Source organism: Amborella trichopoda, chromosome 9, assembly GCF_054954075.1.
Source record: "Amborella trichopoda isolate Santa Cruz 75 chromosome 9, AtrichopodaSantaCruz75HAP2 v2.0, whole genome shotgun sequence".
NCBI classification, from domain to species: Eukaryota; Viridiplantae; Streptophyta; class Magnoliopsida; order Amborellales; family Amborellaceae; genus Amborella; species Amborella trichopoda.
Window position 1 is genome coordinate 46,025,549 of NC_142344.1, and position 19,845 is coordinate 46,045,393.

General features: G+C 38.7%; 1 protein-coding gene across 3 annotated transcripts; it reads right to left on the reverse strand.

The window, feature by feature from the left end:
• Nucleotides 1-3,519: 3,519 nt before the first annotated feature.
• On the reverse strand, nucleotides 3,520-19,114 carry LOC18432242 (ADP-ribosylation factor 2). 3 transcript variants are annotated; one of them, XM_006842339.4, is made up of 7 exons: nucleotides 19,058-19,114; nucleotides 18,218-18,372; nucleotides 12,867-12,937; nucleotides 8,123-8,242; nucleotides 4,229-4,347; nucleotides 3,923-4,004; nucleotides 3,520-3,818 (listed from the first exon to the last, which is right to left on the reverse strand). In XM_006842339.4, exons 2-7 carry the CDS (start codon nucleotides 18,363-18,365, stop codon nucleotides 3,813-3,815), a joined length of 546 nt encoding a protein of 181 aa, XP_006842402.1. In that variant the 5' UTR covers nucleotides 18,366-18,372; nucleotides 19,058-19,114; the 3' UTR covers nucleotides 3,520-3,812. The 3 variants fall into 3 exon arrangements, with proteins under 3 accessions (XP_006842402.1, XP_088702856.1, XP_088702857.1); XM_088846730.1 differs by having other exon boundaries at nucleotides 18,972-19,114; XM_088846731.1 differs by lacking the exons at nucleotides 3,520-3,818; nucleotides 3,923-4,004 and having other exon boundaries at nucleotides 4,225-4,347.
• Between the last annotated feature and the right edge of the window lie 731 nt (nucleotides 19,115-19,845).

Below are 19,845 nucleotides of genomic sequence, written 5' to 3' on the forward strand. Positions count from 1 at the left end.
ATACTTATATATGTACTTTTCGACAAAAAGAGCATTTAACTGGAATTTCTGTGAATGCAAGAGCATGCCCACAAGCTACAGATGATATAAAAAAGGAGATCGTAGAATATTTGGATAGATTGAAAAAAGATAAAGAGAAAAAAAGAAAGAAAATGAATTACTTGATGATATGCAATTATTTGATGATGATGATATGTCTAAAGTTACTATGAGGCAAAGGAGTACTCATACTCCAACCTCAAGAGAGAGGCTTATAAATATTCGTGGTAGTGCTGAGAAAATAACACCTCTCTCTAAGGGGGGCCAATAGATTCTTTTTTCACCCCTAGCCCCGAAATTGTAATTCAAGAGAGAAAAAAAAAAACAAAACAAACCACAATTGACAACAAATATAAAAAATAACAAAGGAAGTCAGTATGTAAGTGAATTGTACAGTGGATTTACATGGCGGACATTCCTTTTAATACTATAACTCTGGATAGTTTTGCATGTATGGTCCAAGCAATTGGGCACTATGGCCCAGGATTTATTCCTCCTTCACTACATGAGGTTAGAGAGCCTTAGTTGAAGGATGTTGTATTTGACTAAATAAAATTTTGATTTCTCAGAGAGAAGGGTGGGAGAAATATGGGGCCACTATTATATGTGATGATTCGTCCGATGGGAAATCAAGAGCATTCATTAATTTTATAGTTAACTGCCCAACAGGTATTTTTTTGTTAAGTCTATTGATGCATCAGACAAGTCACATGATGGTATATACTTATCTGGCTTGATGGATGAGACTGGCGATTTTGTTGTGGAGCAAAATGAGGTACAAATTATCACTGACAATGGTGCCAACTATGCTGCAGCTGGGCATTTCTTGATTTTGAAAATGAAGCATATGTTTTGGACACCTTGTGCATCTCACTGTGTTAATCTTATGCTTAAGGAAATGGGTACAACATCTTTATTTACTGGGTTATTTCAAGAGCTATGTTTGTTGTTGGATTTATTTACAATCACACCATAGTCCTAAGCATGATGAGGTCTTTTACAAAGAAGAGAGAATTAGTGAGACCGGGTCTCACTCTTCGAAGTCTAGTCAAGCAAAAAAGTGCCTTAAGGACCATGTTTGCTTCAGAGCAATGGAGTCAAAGCAAATAGTCAAAACACAAAGATGGGAGAAAGGCTGAAAAAATTATTCTGAATACATCTTTTTGAAGTCAAATAATTATTGCATTGGAGGTGGCTCACCCTTTAGTGAGAGTGTTTCGACTAGTTGATGGTGATGTAAAGCCCGCCATGGGCCACATACATGAGGCAATGACTAGGGCAATAACTGAAATAAAAGAAGTTTTAAAAGATGATGAAAATATGCACAAGGCTATACTTGAAATTATTTATAGGAGATGAGATACCCAGCTTTATAGGCACCTCCATTCAGCCGGTTATTTTCTAAACTCATCTCTTCACTACAAGCATCCATCTATTGAGTCAGATTGTGTAATAAATGGTAGGTTCTTAGATGTGCTTGAGAGGTTGGTGTCAGACAAAGATATCCAGGATGAGATCTAGAGCCATGAATTGCTTAAGTTCAAGTTAACCTTGAAAAACTTTAGGAGAGATATTGCCACTAGAAATAGGGACACTACAGATCCAGGTAAAGGCCAAAAGCCTAAAAATAATCTTAATTGTCTCGTACTTTATGTATAGTTCCATTGTTTATTTTATACCCTTAATTTTTAACTATATTCTCAATTATAAAATATTATACAACTGCATGGTGGGCATTATATGGAAGCGAGACACCAAATCTACAACATCTCGCTATTCCAGTGTTGAATCTCACATGTAGCTCATCTGGTTGTGAGCACAATTGGAGTGCATTTGAGCATGTAAGTCATTTACTCATTATTCCTTAATCCTTATTTCTTGAATTTCAAATTTCTACCACAGCTTCATACAAAAAAAAAGGAAATAGGTTGGAGCAGAAAAAGTTAAATGATTTGGTTTATGTGCGGTATAACGAGCGGCTTAGAAAGAGGTATGAAAATCGCACGAAACTCAACCCTATTCAATTATATGAAGTTGATGGTGATTCCATAAGTAAGTGGACCGTGGATCCAAGACAAGAGCGTGTGTTTGAGGGTAAGCATCTTACATGGCTTGATGTCGAGCTAGCAACAGGGGTTAATGAAGAAGATCGACCTAACACTAGAGCACAAAGGAGTAGAGGAGCTGCTGGGTCTAGTCCCACTCGCACATTAACTTTAGAGGTCGAGGAGAAAGCTGACTCAAAGGAGACCGATGAAGAAGAATATATGGAAGCCGTCAAGGATGATATTGATGATACGCATGACAACTCTCAAGATGACTTGTCTAATTGATATTTAAAAAAATGATGTTCAAATTTCAAAATTGACTATCAAAATGGATGATTGTATTAAGATATTATTTATTAACTATTAACTCTATCTTTTGATTTGTATTTTGTAATATCATTATTTTGTGCTTATGATTGTACTTATGGTTGTGTTTAATTATAGTTGTGCTTATGGTGCAAATTTGTGTTGATGTTATGAAACTGATTTCAAGTTTCTAATTTCTATCAGGGGATAATGGATAACTGGATACAAAATATCTGACAGCTAATAGTTTTGAAATTAATCATTAAACTAAAATACCTACTATCATATATATCGCCTTCATATTTTTCTCTATGCATTAACTTATTTTTTAAAATTTTTTTACATTTATTGACCGCATCATCGCGATGCACCCACATCCGGGCCACATCAAGCCACATCAACCCCCCACCGCATCAAGACCACATCCGACATTTTAAAACACTAGTCCATGTCCAAAACCTGGACCAATACTATTTAGGTCCGGGTCCGGGTTTGATTGGACCCAATCGATGCCCGTAAACTATTTGAGATTAAATGCTTCAAATCCTATTTGCTTGGGTGTATTAAATATCATATACAATTAAAATTCATAACCATCTTTGGCTATTGAAATACAAATAATCATCTTTAGCTATTAAACAACGAATAAGATGGTTAAAAATCTAATTGCAGATTGTGACCTTGTTGTCAATAATTTTGATACATGATGGAAAAGAAATGACAAAAGAAAAATGATTTGGGTATATGATAGCAAAGAAATGGCAAAAGAAAACAAAAAAAAAAAGATGCTCATAGTGCGAGTGGCAATAGACACAACGAGTCCGGGGACCTAACGAGCACAGGTATGGGTCCAACTTTTGGACACGACGGGTTAACGGGTTGGATCCGAGTCCAAAACCTGGACCTGAATACATTCAAGTCTGGGTCCGAGTCCGGGTCCGGGTCCAGCCAGACCCGACCTATTGCCACCCCTACTTTCCTGCCCCAATTTCTCCCTCTCCCTCTCCCTCTCACACACGGAGGCAAACCAACGAGCAATAAAGAAGTAACAACCATCAGAGCACTTTTAACATACCAGGAAGTATATTCCTAATTTGACATCTCTGTTCTCTTTAAGTAAATTCACTTCTTCAAATCCCAGACATCCATTCCAACAAATTAGAATTCAAAATCCACAGGCTGACATGCATATCACTAGTCATGGCTAAGAGAACAACACAATATGTTTGTCATGTATTTGGATCAAGAAAACAACTCATAACAGTCGGACAAGTAATTGGGGTGTATTAGTATGATAGCTTTCCCGACGCACTCCATTACGAGATAGTAACAGCTACATCATTGTCACCCCAACCATTCGAAAACTATAACCCTGTTGCCGCAAAATCACAAGAAACCAAAACCACCTGTCTTAACTTTTCAGGCCTGAAACATGGCAAAAACAGAAAAAACGGAAGTATGTTAATGAAGCACACTATGGTTGGTGACAAACATAACAAAGTTTTAAAACTTAGGGCTAAGTAATTTGCCTTGTTAGCAATGTTGTTCGAGAGCCAGTCCAACCCCTCATAAAGCCCCTCCCCAGATGTAGCACAAGTACTCTGAATGTACCTGAAAACCCACCAACCACATTCTTAACTATATCGAGTTTTCTTGTGTACTTCTATTTTTTCTTGTGATAATACACCACAAATTCAGTAATTATATTAGCATATGATATCCATATTGAATTCATCTTTCCTTCTGGCTGCACACCCAAGTTTTGAGTTTATAAGAAGAAAGCAATGGTGCCCAAGCTAGGAGAAAATCACAAGATGAGGAAAGCAAACGCTTACCAATGGCGTTGTCGAAGGGAGTGAAGACCCAGCTTATCAGTGATCTCAGCAGCGTTCATTGCATTTGGAAGATCTTGTTTGTTGGCAAACACAAGCAGAACAGCATCTCTCAGCTCATCCTGGCACCAAAAACCAGTAACGCCACTTCAGTCTATGCTTTTTTCTTCTGTTCTTTTTTTTTTTAACCATCCTAAACTATCAACATGCCAATCCCAAGAAACTTTATTTCAAATGTCAAAAAGATTCAAGTCAGCAAGAAAGAATGAACCCACTCCAGTCTATATAACCCGATATAAGGGTGGCAAAGGTTTAAATGTCAGAAACATGAAACCCTAAAGTGGGGCTCAAAGAAGGGAATGGAAAAGTGACCCTGTATGTCATGTGATGCTTTTATCTTCTTTTGTTTAACCAGCCTAAACTATTAACTTGCCAATCCCTAGAAACTTTATTTCAAACCGTCAAAAAGAATCAAGTTAGTAAGAAAGAATGAATCCACTCCAGTCTATATAACCCGATATAAGGGTGGCAAGGTTTAAATTTCACAACATGAAACCCTAAAGTGGAGCTCAAAGAAAGAAGGAAATGGAAAAGTGAGCCTGTATGTCCAGTGCAGGAGCCTCAATTCCTTGCTAGCCTTATAAATTTCAGATGCAACAGAGAGTAACAAAAGAGAATACCCAAGAATGCTTCTTGCTCGTATTTGCATAATTTATGTGAAACACGAATGCTTCTTCCTCAAATTATCAAAGGAGAAAGAATTTAGAACACTAAAAACAATAAAAAGGAAGACTTGGATCTTGAGGTGTTGGACACTAAGAAATTTCCATGAAGTTTAATAATATGGGATACATAAATTTACGTACGGACCATATTGGGGGGAGGTCAATTACAAAATAGAAACACGTTTGTCCCAAATTACGTGCAGCACCAACCCCCCCTGCCTGCCATTTTTTTTTTTCCAAATTACCCCCATCTGGTAAACCGAACACCGGACAAGTTGGTTTTTTTAGTTTGAACGAAAAACAGATGTCCAGTGTTCAAAATACCGGACAGCCATCTCTATCTTTTCTATCTTCTCCAATTTAACAGTATTCTTTCTCTCTCCTTTCTTGGTCCCCTGTCTCAATAAAATCTCTCTCTAAAACCATTCCAACTCTATTGTCTGCCTCCTCTTTCTCTCGTCTACCTCTGCTCTCTCTCTCTTTCTCTCTTGTCTACCTCTGCTCTCTCTCTCCCTCTCTAGCTTCCTCTCTCTCTGTAGCTCTGTTTGCTCTGCATAAACTAAGGAAAATCATCACCCACTCTCGCACCATTATCCTGACATTCTCTCTCTAGAATCTCTCGCAGCATGGACACACTAACCAGGACAGAAGACACTGCACGCCATTAACGCCACAAAACCGCCCATAAATACCACCTCTCAACCCACCCAAAACTACCATTCCTTTCACAATGTCTCTTAATGTGAGGACTCATTTCTCTCTCTTCTTCTCCATCTTCTCTTTCTCTATCTACTCTGCTCAAAAAGCCCCATTTTCCAGCACAAACTCCGTTCGGGTGCTACAGACTTTACTAAAGTCAGTATTAAAACCCTAACCCCAAGTGACACAGAAGAACGTCTAAACAGGCTGGCTCTCCCCAAAGACAATGTCAAAAACCTAATCTTTCCGATCCTTAACGATGAGGAGAGAAAAAGAGTTGGCGAGAAGGAGAAAAGGGATCTGCCACCACCACTGTTGCTCCTGTCGCTATTGTATGCAGCACGGACTATCGACTCTGATCTTGGCGGTGCTGCGGTCTCTCTGGTGGAGCTTTGGCGATGCACACCAGATTCAAGCAGCCCGACTCAGCGATTGGTGTCCTATTTTGCAGAGGCCATGATCGACCGCCTCGACCTGACGGGCCATCCTGTTGCCCATTATTCAGCAGAGGAGTCATTTGTTGTAAGTCAAGCTATCTTGGAACATAAAACCAAATCTGCCACCACCACTGCTGCTCGTGTTTTGGATGCAGCACGGACTATCGACTCTGATCCTGGCCATGCTGCAGTCTCCTGGTGGAGCTTTGGCGAAGCACACCAGATTCAGGCAGCCCGACTCAGCGATTGGTGTCCTATTTTGCGGAGGCCCTGATCGAGCGGTTTGACCCGACAAGCCATCCAGTTGCCCATTATTCAGCAGAGGAGTCATTTGTTGTAAATCAAACTATCTTGGAATATAAAACTAACTGTGCCCTTTGTTACAAAGAACTGTTGATATCTTCTTCTTGAGAACCAACTGCCTCATAACTGCAACAAACCCCCATCTTTCTCTCTCTTCAACAAATCTTCAATGTTTTCAGAAACAAACCAAGTTTCATCATTCTCAAGGAAAATCCATAAACCAAATTTTCTCAGCAGAAAAAAAACAGAGAAAAGGCCCAAATTCATCATAGAGAGAACCCCCGGTTCAAATCCACAGAGAAAACAATGCAGAGCCCCTTCAAAAATGCCTGATTAATTACCTACTTTCTAGAGAAAGAAACCTAATTTTTTCGCCCTGAACCAAAGGCTACAGCCCCTGGAAACAAGATTTTTCACACCATAAAAAAGCCACCCTTGCCAACAGCGGGAGCAACCAATTTCTTTTAATCAACCGAGCAGCCAGTTTGGTTGCTCTGGGTTGTAGCAAGAGAGAGAGAGGAAAGAGAGCGTCAGATAGAAGAGAAATGAGAGAAAGAAATGGCCGAGTGGTTTTGGGGATTCATAGAGTTGTCTGGTATTTGCATTACCGGACAGCTCTCTGTTTTTCTTTCAAACTAAAAAACCCACCTATCAGGTGTTCGGTTTACCTGACACCGGGGTACCTTGGGGGAAAAAAACACCGGGGAGAGGGGGTGCCGCCCGTAATTTGGAACAAACGTGTTCCCATTTTGTAATTGAACCCCCCCCCAATATGATCCGTATATAAATTTTTCTATGGGATATTCTAAACCGATAATGTAGTTGGGGCCTGAAATTAAAAACATCAAGGTATTTCCCAAACCCTAAAACAAAAGCAGGGCACGTATGACAACCATGGGGCAATAGAAGCTGACAAGCAGTCTTTAAAGACACGGAACCGAGCTAGAAATGGAACAAGACTTCGAGCTAGTGACTCGGGAGAGTCCCAAGTCAGCTCGAAGACTCCTATTATATAAAACCGTACTTTTCAAAGAAAATTAGCTGGACTTTTGAAAAGTTGGAGAGACTCGCGTAGACTCGGAAAAAACTCCAATTAAACTTATCATCCAAATCTGGCATATCCTGAACACGTTGGATGTCGGTTCTAAGTAACTCACGTGAATCTGAGTTGGACCGCCGGAGCTTTAAACAATGCTGACAACAAATATAACAATAATATACATGACACCCAGAAACTTTGATTACTAGTATAACAATAATATACATGACACCCAGAATATTTGATTACTAGCATAACAATAATATACATGACGCCCAGAATCTTTGATTTCCAGCATGTTACCATGTATGCATAAAACTGAATCTCTAGTTTGAGAAATTTGCGATAGGATCCACTCAATTACCATCAATTAAATTAGTTACTTCTCCCAGAATTGCAAATTTCCAGCATGTGGGTTTCAGAAAAAAGAATTTCCAGTTTGAGAAATCACAAAGAGCATCCACCCCATCACCAATAATTAATTCAGTTACTTCTGATGGAAAAAATATAGGAAAAACAAATGTTCAAGCAGTTCAGGATCAAAAAGAGAATCAACTATTGGAGGGCATTTTAAAAGGTAAGAATTCTACCCAACTATAATTTGGATTTTAGTTATGCTCATGAATACAAAAAAATTGAGATCTCTTCGAAGAATAAAAGCATAATCAGCATCACTGAAGGACAAATTTCCTACCTCGTTCAGCATCCTGTGAAGCTCATCTCTGGCCTCCACAATACGATCTCTATCATTGCTATCGACAACAAAGATAAGACCCTGAGTATTCTGGAAATAATGCCTCCACAAAGGCCGGATCTGTAAAAGGAAATCAACAACATTAACATTAAACAAAGAAACACTGTGTATGTCCAACATTCCTTCTCTCACTAACAAAAGACACACACAAACAATAATCCAATAGATACATGCAGTTTGTCTGAACTTCAACGCAGATTGGGTAAAAAGGTGACAAGTAGAAGGATTTTCTTGTGTCAAGAACATGGAAGAATAATCAAACTACTTGCTTTTCAGAAATTGACTTTGTGTTAATAATGTAAAGAAGTTCAAAATTGGCCAGTATAAATGAAAGGAGAACAAAATTGTGGTGACAGAATTGCGTTGTGCATTTGGAGAATTTGGTTAAGGATTCAATCCCTTGGAGTTCGTCCAAAAAAAACAAATAAGAGAAGCAAGCCCTTTTTTCTTGTTTTAGTCTCCAAGGGAATGGAGAGGTTCCTATGACCCAAATAGTAACAATTTGGCAGACTCCTATCAATAAGTTGGTGCCTCAAGATCAATCTAACACTAGGAGACCGTCCAGCAAGGCATGTGTCTACACAACCATTAACCCTCCTGGCCTGAGAAAGCAAGTAGGATTTGTTCAATGTGATTCCTAAAGACACCACCAATCCTGACATGTCCTGGATTTCCAGTAGACCTCCCTTTGCAATTTGGTTTGATGACTCTATGATCAGGTGGAAGCCATTGAGAGGAGCTTGATACCTGAGCAGTAACGACCAAACGATATGTTTCACTAAATGTCCAAGTCCATGGATGAGAATGTCTTGAGCTATTTACAAGCATACCCTCAAAATACAATTGTTGTTTCTATGTGGCCTTTGATGATGGTCATGGTAGGTGTGGTCGAACGTGTGCTGGTTGCGCTCTAGCCATATGGCCCAGAGCCCCAAACTCTGACTAGTATGGATAAGCACAAAAGCATGATACCTGGTACCTGCGTGACCCATGATAATTCAACAAATTGGGGAAAGACCAAATTTGGGAGGGTCACCTTACCATGGATGAATAGATGGGGAATGGTTTCTTTGACTACTCTGCACATGATGCAACTATTAGGTATTGAATCCCATCTTTGGATACAGTCTAGAGTGGTCAGAGATTGCCAACCAATTGAAAGCCTTACCTTAGAGGGTGCAGATATGCACCCTGCCCTCCCAGCATTGACAAGATCTGGACTTGGAAGGTTGAGTACAAAACAAGGAGACTGAGAAGGAAACTATTAGCAAAGGACACCAGATGAATATGCCATGGCAAGATCTAAGGATGAAATGGAAGTTGTCGGACAGAGGTCAGGTCTGAGGTCTCCCAGCGGTTGAAGGCTTCGACTAAGAGAGATTGTGATTTTCTGGTCCGCATCTACTGCAAAAATGGTCCGGGCAGGTTTGTTTGAGGGTATGTTGGCCAAGCCAAAATCCTTCCACAACCTTTTACAATCCACTACTTCGGGAAAAAATATGATTTGGCTCAAGAAACCTTCATGAACACTGTTGACACCCTTCCAGGCACCCAAAGAACAAGCAATGGCTGGATTTAAAGCAGCCAATCTGAGTTGTCCGTCCACATCCATGTTTGATGACCGGCTGCCAAAGATGATCATGATCATGTCCACAGCACAACCACCAGTTTACTAATAGGTTTGAGCTGCAATATCCGAGGCTTATATATCCCAACAGTCCTGCACATTTTGGTTTTCATGCCATTTCCAATCAAACATGATGGAACTTATGAGCATCACCAATGCCGCTCTGCAAGAAATCACACATGAGAGGCTCCAACTTTCCAAAACTATAAACATGGGTATCTGAAAAATATACATTTGGAAAATGAGGATGTTGACTAGAATGGCGTTCATCAAGGTGATTTATGTTTACCACCTAGTGACAAGAAGCATAATATACACAATGCCAATCTATAATCGAATCTTTCCACAATGGCATCCCACTGGGTTTTCCTTGGCTTTCCAATGCATAACGAACCTTAAGTACTTGTTCAGCAGAATATCAGTACCACACCCTATCCTCCTTGCAAGGTCTAGAACGCAATGAGAAGATTGCAATCCCCATCATTTTCGTCTTCTTCATGTTTACACATGGGCCTATTTGTAATTTGAAAGCACCTGATGAACCAACAAAGGTTGTCCACATGAGGTCGCGCATCATAAAAGACCACAGCGTCATCTGCATATTATAGGTGGGACATATGGGGTCATCCACAATAGGGTCTTGAACCCACATAGAAAGGTTCTGATTGTACAAGTTGGTGATGAATCTACAGAACACCCCCTCTATGATAGGTCGCCTAGGCATGAACCCTGCAAGAAGGGCAAGAAGATCGTGGGGCCTTCCATTGATCAAAGTTGAGAAGTGAGCTCCATGCTCATGCATTTAGAGCCAAATCCCATTAAAGTCATTACCGGGTCTACAACCCCCTAATCGACAAAGGCCTTCTCCAATTCTAGTTTGCAAATTAGGCCAGGACTGTTGGATTGATGTCTGCTTGTAAGCACTCTGTGCATTTAAGGGATCATCCAAAATTTGCCAGCCTTGTACAAAGGCCACTTAGTAGGGGAGTATCCCCTGATTAAGTACTTGCTCAGGTGGGAAGTAACCACCGTCGAAGGGCACGAGATGGGTGGTAGGATTCATGTCAACTGCATTTTGTTTTCAGCTGGCATGAATGAAATAGGCATAACTTGTTCAATCATGTTAAGGAGAGGGTACCAGATGCATGCCAGGAGACAAGGATGCGTCTGGTGCTCGCATTTAAGTGGTTGTGTGTATGGTTGAAGATTGGTTGGGGTGCAAGTGGACAATAGGATAAGGAGATTGACGTGGCTTCGTTTGGTCCAAGCAAAAGGATCAACACATGTATGGGTAATTGGGGACACATGGGGACAATGAGGGTGGGGATAATTTTGAATCTTGAAATTTGAATCTGAGTTGTTGTTTGAAAATGAATTGAACCCTGAATTTGAATTGGGTGTTTAAATTTGAATTTCCAGCATTCAAGATATTTCATTGTTGGCATGTTTTTCAGGATTGAAGTGGGATGAAGTGGATTATCTCTAGCTTCACTGAGGTCCATCTCTTTTCCATGCGGTCTCTTCGCTTGAATGATCATTGATGTACAGGCTCCCAGGTTCTTAATTACGATGATTCTTCCGGCGACCATGATTTTCCCAATCAACATTATCATTCTCATGCTTGGTCCTGACAAGCTTGGTTTTTCCAATTTAGAGTCTCCCCCCCCCTCCCCCAACTGGTTTTGGAAGTGCTCTGAAACTGGATGATCTGAACCAACTCAACCAAGTATTTGACGCCAGGATGGCTGGATAGACGATTTCATGGATAGTTGATCTGTTAATTGTTTCAACCAAGATCTACAAAATGCCTAGAGATAGAGAGTCGAAGGAGATCAAGTCTAACCTAACAAAACTACCAGAAGACTTTGCAGTGCCATGCGTGCATTTGGAAGCCATGCGCTTTGATCCAAATTTTCTCACAAGTTCTAGCACTCAAAGAGGATGGCCATGGTTTCAGGTGCAGGCGACGTCCTTTGGAACTCTTTCCATTTATCTTGACTATTCTTTGTTCATTGTTTTGGGAAGAAAGAGATAAATAATTGCCCCGCCACCCTCACGGTGGGGATTTTAACCCCCTCAAGGAAATAGCAGCAAATGTTGGCGCTGTTCCACCACTTTTTGGCCAATTGCATCATGTCATAAAATGTCATGTCTAGGTGGATGCACCGCAAAAGGGTGCTCTTTACACTGATATTTCCCAAACTAAGATATGCTTGCCATCTGAAAAGGTTGTTTTACTTTCTGAGGTTAGAGGGTCTTAGGTTCTGATTTTGGCAGGAGAGCAGAGGATTATTTTAGGAACGTATTGTCAAGGGATAGATGCCAACCCCAAAAAATTGGGATAAGGCTTGGATGATGATGATGATTGTCAAGGGAGAGATGGAGGGTTCGGGGACCTGTGAATTCAGTCTGGTTTTCAGGAATGATCATGTATAAGCTGGATCTGAGGAGTGTGTTCGGGGAACTGTGAATTCAGTCTGGTTTTCAGGAATGATCATGTATAAGCTGGATCTGAGGAGTGGTAGAGGTCGGAGTCGGAAATGGATATGGATTATGAGATGTATGAGGCGGTTTGTGGGCCTTGGAGGTTAGGTTTGGTTGTATAGATTGTGCTAATGTGGTTTCTATATGGGTAATGAGATATGCTTTGTGAGGTGGACGACTTGGCAATGCAAGGATTTGGGAGTAGAAGCTGTAGAACTGGGGACAGTGCTGTTTGGTGGTCTACCACTCTTTGATGGTCTAATGTTTGTGCAAAATAATGGTGTATTTTTCTTCCCTCATGTAAAGAATATTTTGGTCCTCCTGGGGCAGATCTGTTAGGCAACCCTCTAGAGGGGGTGCCAATTTTTTAAAATTTTGATATACAATTTCTGTAAATTTTGATATACTTAATACAAGTGAACATTCAAAATAAATAAATAAATAACAGGCACACACAAAAACAAAAGTGCTGAAACAACTCAGGTGCATGAGAAGTTATTACTCAGAACACATTACGAGATTATTAAATCCAAACCTCCACCCAAAAATTGCAAAAAGAAATGATCTCGGTACCTTGTCCTGACCACCAACATCCCAAACAGTGAAGCTAATGTTCTTATACTCGACTGTCTCCACATTAAATCCTGACCAACAAAAGAAGTGGAATAAGCACGTCGCAGCAGAACAAACCAAAAGCTCCTTCCATTCCGAAAGCATGTTAACATTTTATCACAGATCCGAAATCCATCAGACATAAAAATGCAGGAAAATCAATATGCCAATAACTTTCATAAGACAATAATAATAAAGGACAACAACTACAACAATGTAAAAAATCATGATGACGGTGATTACGATCATGATGACCATGACAACAATGATGATCAGCATCATGATCATAACAACCTTGACGACGACAACAACAATGAACAACGAACTTTAAAATGGAGGGTAACTTTTTCAATTCTTCTTGTTCATATCAAGAAAAAAGAGAATATAAAAGGAAAGATATCAAGTAAGGACCTAAGCAAATTAGTGCTCTGACACATGGATAAGAAGACATCTCGATTAACTGTTCAGAAGTCTATGAGCCAAATAAATACCAGACTTCAGAGCAAAATCTGGGAAAGAGCAAGATAAGAGGACAGTGAATCGGGCCGTACTACATCATCCGGGACCTCAACCACGCTTGGTATAATCACGAGGAGGGGGTGGAAGCAATGAGATATTTTTCGGCACCTAATTTGGAAAAACTCATAATCAGGAATTTTCAAAGGGGGTTTCTAAAGTTTTTAAAGGATTGGCTATTACTTTTACATCGTTTGAATTATGCAGCTGGACACTTTGATCCCCTGTAACTTGCATGCATCTCCAAGGTTTTGGGCATAAGGACCAAGTGCACGGCATGTATATCTGACACCTTTAAAACTGAGACATTTTTGCTTCACTTTTTCTGTTAAGATTTTACTATGAAAGTATTAAAATGTCACTTAAAAGCCCCCCTCTCACCCCTTCTAAAATAATCTATGAGTGTGTCGTGTTCGAATGGCCATTTTAAGTTCGCATTTCTGTGTCCATGATGGACATTGACACTTGCATCCATGTCCTTGTAACATGGCCTAGATCCAACAAGATCAATAAAAAAAACCAAAACATATGCAAGAGGTGAGCAATAACAACATCAAACATAAAAAGGAAATGTCATAGCTCAAATTCAAGACTGGCCATAATAACTCATGGGAGAATGAGGATACTTCACAGAGACTGCATCCTCAAATGCATAAATACAAGCCTTTGGACAGTATGGTTGGAAAGAGCCTTCCTTTTTCCATGGTTGGAGAGAACCTTTGTTTAAGATGATATCAAGAAATGGGTCTTAGTATAGCATCTAACAATGGAGGGCTAGGAGCTGTATCTACAACAAGCCCCATTAGTAGCTCACATATGTCAGGGAGGGGAGCACTTGATGGCAGCAGGCATGAAAGCCCTAACATGGAGCTTAGAACAAAGAAAATGTACACAAATTTAACCCAAACTGAAAAAACCACAATAAGAATAACTCAGCATGTATCAATAAGAAAAAAATGTGTTACATTTTGTCGCTAGCACAACCCACTGTTAGAGGTGCATTAAGGTAAACAACATTAGACATTACAAGGACAGCAAGAGATATGCAAAGACCAGTTAGACCATATATATGCAATTTTTATTCTTAAGATTGTGATAATTGGAACTTTTTAACCGTCATTCCCTTTCTCATTACAAAGGCCTAAAACTCCATAGACCAGCGTCACCAACCCATGATTAAAGTAAAGTCACATCAATAGCAACCTACCTTGTTAGAAGGAAGCGCACAAATGAGTTGTAACAGAAGTCTAAACAGTAGTAGCTACATTGCATTGAACGACTAAACAAGTAATGAGGGGAGAAGGTCAAGCTTATTTCCAGGAAAAGTAAAAGGTTAAAATAAAAAGCTAGTCACTACCTTGTGACAGTCCAAAAGATCGAATTGTTAAGTCTAAATACAGCATTCAATAGAAAGAAAACTATTTAATTCAATTATTACGCCACGTCCAAGAAATTGGAGGAAAAGCATGTCAAACCATGCGCAAAGGTTGAAGTCACATATTTCTAATGACAAAAGTACATTGTACATATATAAACTAAATTTATCAACTAATGACACAAATGCATTTGATTCTAATGCTAGAAGAAAAAGGTCCATCAAAGAAATAGTAAATCAAAAAACCTGGGAACTATAGCGATTAAAGCTATACTAAAATACATTGAATGCCATGAATTTCCTGGACACGGACAAGCAAACCAAAAAGTGGGTGCCATTCTCCATACAACCATAATGAGGATGTCTACATTCTAAGTACGTTCAAAAGGAATGTCAGTATATGTTCTTGAGCAAGAGTCGGCAACTAGCCAAAGAATATATAGAATACAAGTTTACTGATAATAGGAGTAGAAATCAAGAAGTAGTTACAATTGATGGAGAAGAAGTACCTAAAAAGATTATTTTTGATATCTTGGGTTGATAACCCATGAGAATAGAGAGATTGAGGAAGATGTCGCAAATAGAATTAGAGCTGGGTGGGCAAATTGGAGATGTGCTTCAGGAGTTTTATGTGATCATCACATAACAATGAAATTAAAGGGAAAGTTTTCTAGAATGGCTGTCAGACCAGCCATGCTTTATAAGGCATATCTATAGAATGAGTGTAGCTGAGATGAGGATGTTGAAATAGATGAGTTGCAAGATAAGCAATGATAGAATTATGAATGAATACGTCCAAAGGTACTTAAAGTGGCTCCAATAGGCGATAAAATGAGGGAATGTCAACTTAGGTGGGCTAGCCATGTGTAATGGTGACCTACAACAAAGGCCCTAAAAGCACAAAGGGAAGGCCCAAAAGAACATGGATGTAAGTACTGAGAAGGGATATAATGACTTGTGGTCTGACTGAGGGTATGCCCTTAGAGTGGAATGGTGGAACAAGATTCATGTAGTTGACCCCAAATAGTTAAAATAAGGCTCAGATGATGACGATTTTCATCTATATTATTGTGGGATCGCAACAAAATATCAAAAACTAAATCCACTTCTTTTATCAATTTGACCAACTTTTTTTCCTTGAACTTTATGAGAAATTGATTTAACTTTCACGAGTCAAACTTTAGAAACATAAAAGGATAGTGTTCTCTTGCTATCTAACTATTTTCCATTTTACTCTTTTATTTTTTCCTGCATAGGAGTAGCAAGAAATTTCTAAATAATATGAAAGCATTATCCTTTCTTTATGTTTCAAAACAACTCTATCGCTCTAACACAATAGAAATTAACATTCTAATTTCCTGAGAATGAATTCCAATATAATGTAAGAAACGGGTAATATCCATAATTTTTACCAACCATTTCGAGTACCTAACAATATCAAAAAGTTTAATTTATGGTTGTCTCCCCCTACAGCCCACTATAATATTGCTGCCCATCATAATTTCTTATCTATTTTTTGGTTATACAAGCTAGAAATTGAGGGAGGCATCAGATAAGGAGGAAGAATGGTATAGAGATCAATCAAACACCGAGGGACAAATCTGTACATAACTTTAAGGGAACTTGGATGACCGAATACCTACTCTCTTAGGGATCTTCATTTTGACTTTATCAGCGAACAAAGGAATCTAAAATGAAACAGCTCAAATAAATAAAAGAAAACAAGTAGAAGTTCCATTTACTAAGCAGTATTAGAAAGGTCAACTCGGGCCGAATACCTGGTTAAGGCCCGAGCTGAGTACTTGGGCGGAGTCACTCGGACTCGGCCCAAGTAGTGCCACGTACTGTAGCCAAAAAAAGGTTAAAAATATTACAAAATTCAAAAAATCCAAAAAAAAATAAATGTATGTTCAAAGTAAGATTAAGCAAAACACTTCAAAAAGAGGTTAAAAAAATAGTAAAAAGTGGATTTTAAAAGATCAACTTGTGACTGTTGGGTATTTTCGAAATAATCCAAACAAGATGGGAAAATGTGAAAATAAGTATTTATGGCCAAAATACTTTCCAATCTTTGCCAAATGATAAAAAACATACAAAAAACATATCACAAATAAATTCCTTATTTGTTGAAATTTTTTATGATTCTTTTGAATTATTTTTAATATCTCCTAGTGGGACACCCAACTTGGGGTAACTTGGGCTCACCAAGATGCTGAGCCCGGGTACTTGGCCCTACTACTCGGCACTCAGACAGAGTAGTCAAACAGTAATTAAAAAGTATGGGTGGATCATATTAATAGATGTAATAGACTCAATTCATAAGAAGGAATGTACCAAGATATTATGTTTTCTCCCTCCCTAATCTTTGTATTTTTTGTTTTTTTTGGGTGAGTAATCTAATCATTGTATTTTTAAAGTAAATGAAGCACAGAACACAACAAAGACGTGCTTAACAATCAAAATCAGACACTAACTAGCCAAAGGCCCCGGTGCCAGTCCCCTCAGTCCTGACATGGGCAATTCCAATACAGACAACATAATTTGGATATGAAAAATTGGGAGAATGAGCAATTCCAAGGTTTTTTGTCCTGGAATTGCCTGACACGAGTGAGTCCCAGTATGGCCTGGCAATTTTTTAAACCATACAACAAACTATAGCAACAAGGGAATCTCCTAAACATAGGTTCATAAGGCATGTCCCGTTATCCTAAACATTCAGCACTTCAGATATCTTTTCCATTGTCACATGCACATCGATTAAATAATCATCGTGAGAAGTTTAATTCGATATACCCCTCAAGACAATAATGAATGGTCAGAGCACATGCGCTAGCAACAATCTACACTTCTATGCCACATCAGGGTTTACGGTACCAATATATCACAAAGATTCTAATCACAAAATACCTCTTCAATTGCTTCTGAAATTGGAGCATTCATGCATGACGTTTAGGCAAATCAATCATAATTCACACATCAAAATGGAAATTATCAATAAATTAACAAATGATACATCATTAAAAATAAGCCAAAAAATTTCCTACTCTTGAGTAAACTATCCATTTTAGGGAAACTTTTTGGAACGTAAACTCTATAACCGATAGAATAATCTCAGCAAAAAAAATTTCCAAATAAACTCTCTATGTACTAGAAAAAACTTATGCTTTGAATGGCTAGATCTATGCGTCACAAAACTCAAAATTCAAATTTTTCTTTTAAAACTATTCATCCAGTACTTCTTCCCAAAATTTTCCACAACAAAATCCTCCTAAATAGGTGTTTGAAGCGATTTAGGAGTTTCAAGTGAGAAATAAGTGTTTCAAGCGAGGGTGTAGATGCACAGTATGCTCCTGTGGGAGCATAGTATATGCGCTCTAGCCAATAGTGGGGAGTACAACATTTTTCATGATAGATTACTTACCAATAGTGGGGATAGTGGTGACAATCTCGCCAAGCTTGAGCTTGTACAATATGGTGGTCTTACCAGCCGCATCAAGACCAACCATTAGAATACGCATTTCTTTCTTCGCAAACAACCGGCTGAAAAGCTTTGTGAAAGTGAGCCCCATTTTTCCCCTAATAACCACCACAAGCACATTAAATAAATATATCATTATCAGATCGTTGCAAATGAAATGCAACTTATAAGAAAATGCATTATTGGAATCAAAAAGAAATACAGGTAAAGCCATTGAAACCCTATAACTAGATCTGCCTCCTTAATATAAATTATCAGATCATCAGAACAAAATAAACCATAACCAAATTAGTAAACCCCATAATTATTCGAAGGACCAGATGATTAGAACCCCAAATCCAGGAACCAGATCACCACGATCCAGCAGCAATAACTTATAACCCAGAAGCCACCAGTATACTTAACAACTAAAATCAAAACTCTGATCCCATGAAATCAGATCATAAGAAACAGAGAACCAAAACCTCCAAACCAATGTAACATCAAGACCCATTAGATAAAAGCACCAAACTTTAGAACCCCAAGATCGTGAATCCAAAACCTCATAAATAAAACATTAAAGCCCTTAGAGCGCCAGATTCAGTAGAATGAACAGATATCATACAGATCTACAATCTAAGCATGCAGGAGGATAAAAATTCTACCAAAATTAGGGTTGCAAACATTGAGAGAGAATTTCAGAGAGAATAAGCTGTACCAGAAAAATTTCAGAAGAGATAGAAGGGTTCACTGGAGAAATTCTCTAGAGAGAGAGAAAGAGAGGAGAGAGAGAGAAGGGCTTACGAATTTGGAGGAGCAACGAGATGAAAGCTCCGCCAGATGGGTGGGTAACAAGGAGGCTCTAAACAAATCCGAAGAGCTATTTTTATATGGCCAGAGATGAAGGAGATTGTGAATATGGAAATGTGAAACAGTATGGTCCTTGTACGAATGGTGATAGAATACGGATGAGTTTCATCACTGGTCAATGATAAATTGGATGGTGATTCATAGAGAGTTAAAAAGAAAAAAATGCGATTGGTTTATTTGATGTCATGCACTCACAGTGCTGTCGAAAGTCGAAAAGATGGACGCTGATGGTTGTTGTGCCTATACTGTTGGGTTGAGACTGCTACGATGGATAATAATAAATACTTTCACGTACTACCACCCTCCAGGAAGTGGACAGTTAGTTGTGCCGTGCGATAAAAGATACGTGCTTCTATTTCACTTAGGAGCATACTGTACAACAATTCCCTCGGCTAAAAGAGTAATCTAGAAATTTCTTATTCAAATTTTTTGAGTCTATCTAAATGGGCGTGCGTGGTTTGTATAAGGTTACAACATTAAACAATCAAAATAAGGCGAACCTCTAAATTTTATCACAAACACAATTTTTGTAAAAACTTTTTAGGATAGCATAAGAATAAGTTTTCATCTCTAATTATAAAATTTTAAAATTCAAAAATGGTTCAAATCAAATAGATCTATAAATACATTAAATTCTTGAAAATTGATTGTCCACATATTGTGTTGCAAGATGTACTATTTTTTGTACTCAAAATCTTCTTATTTTTTTCATATTCCTACAT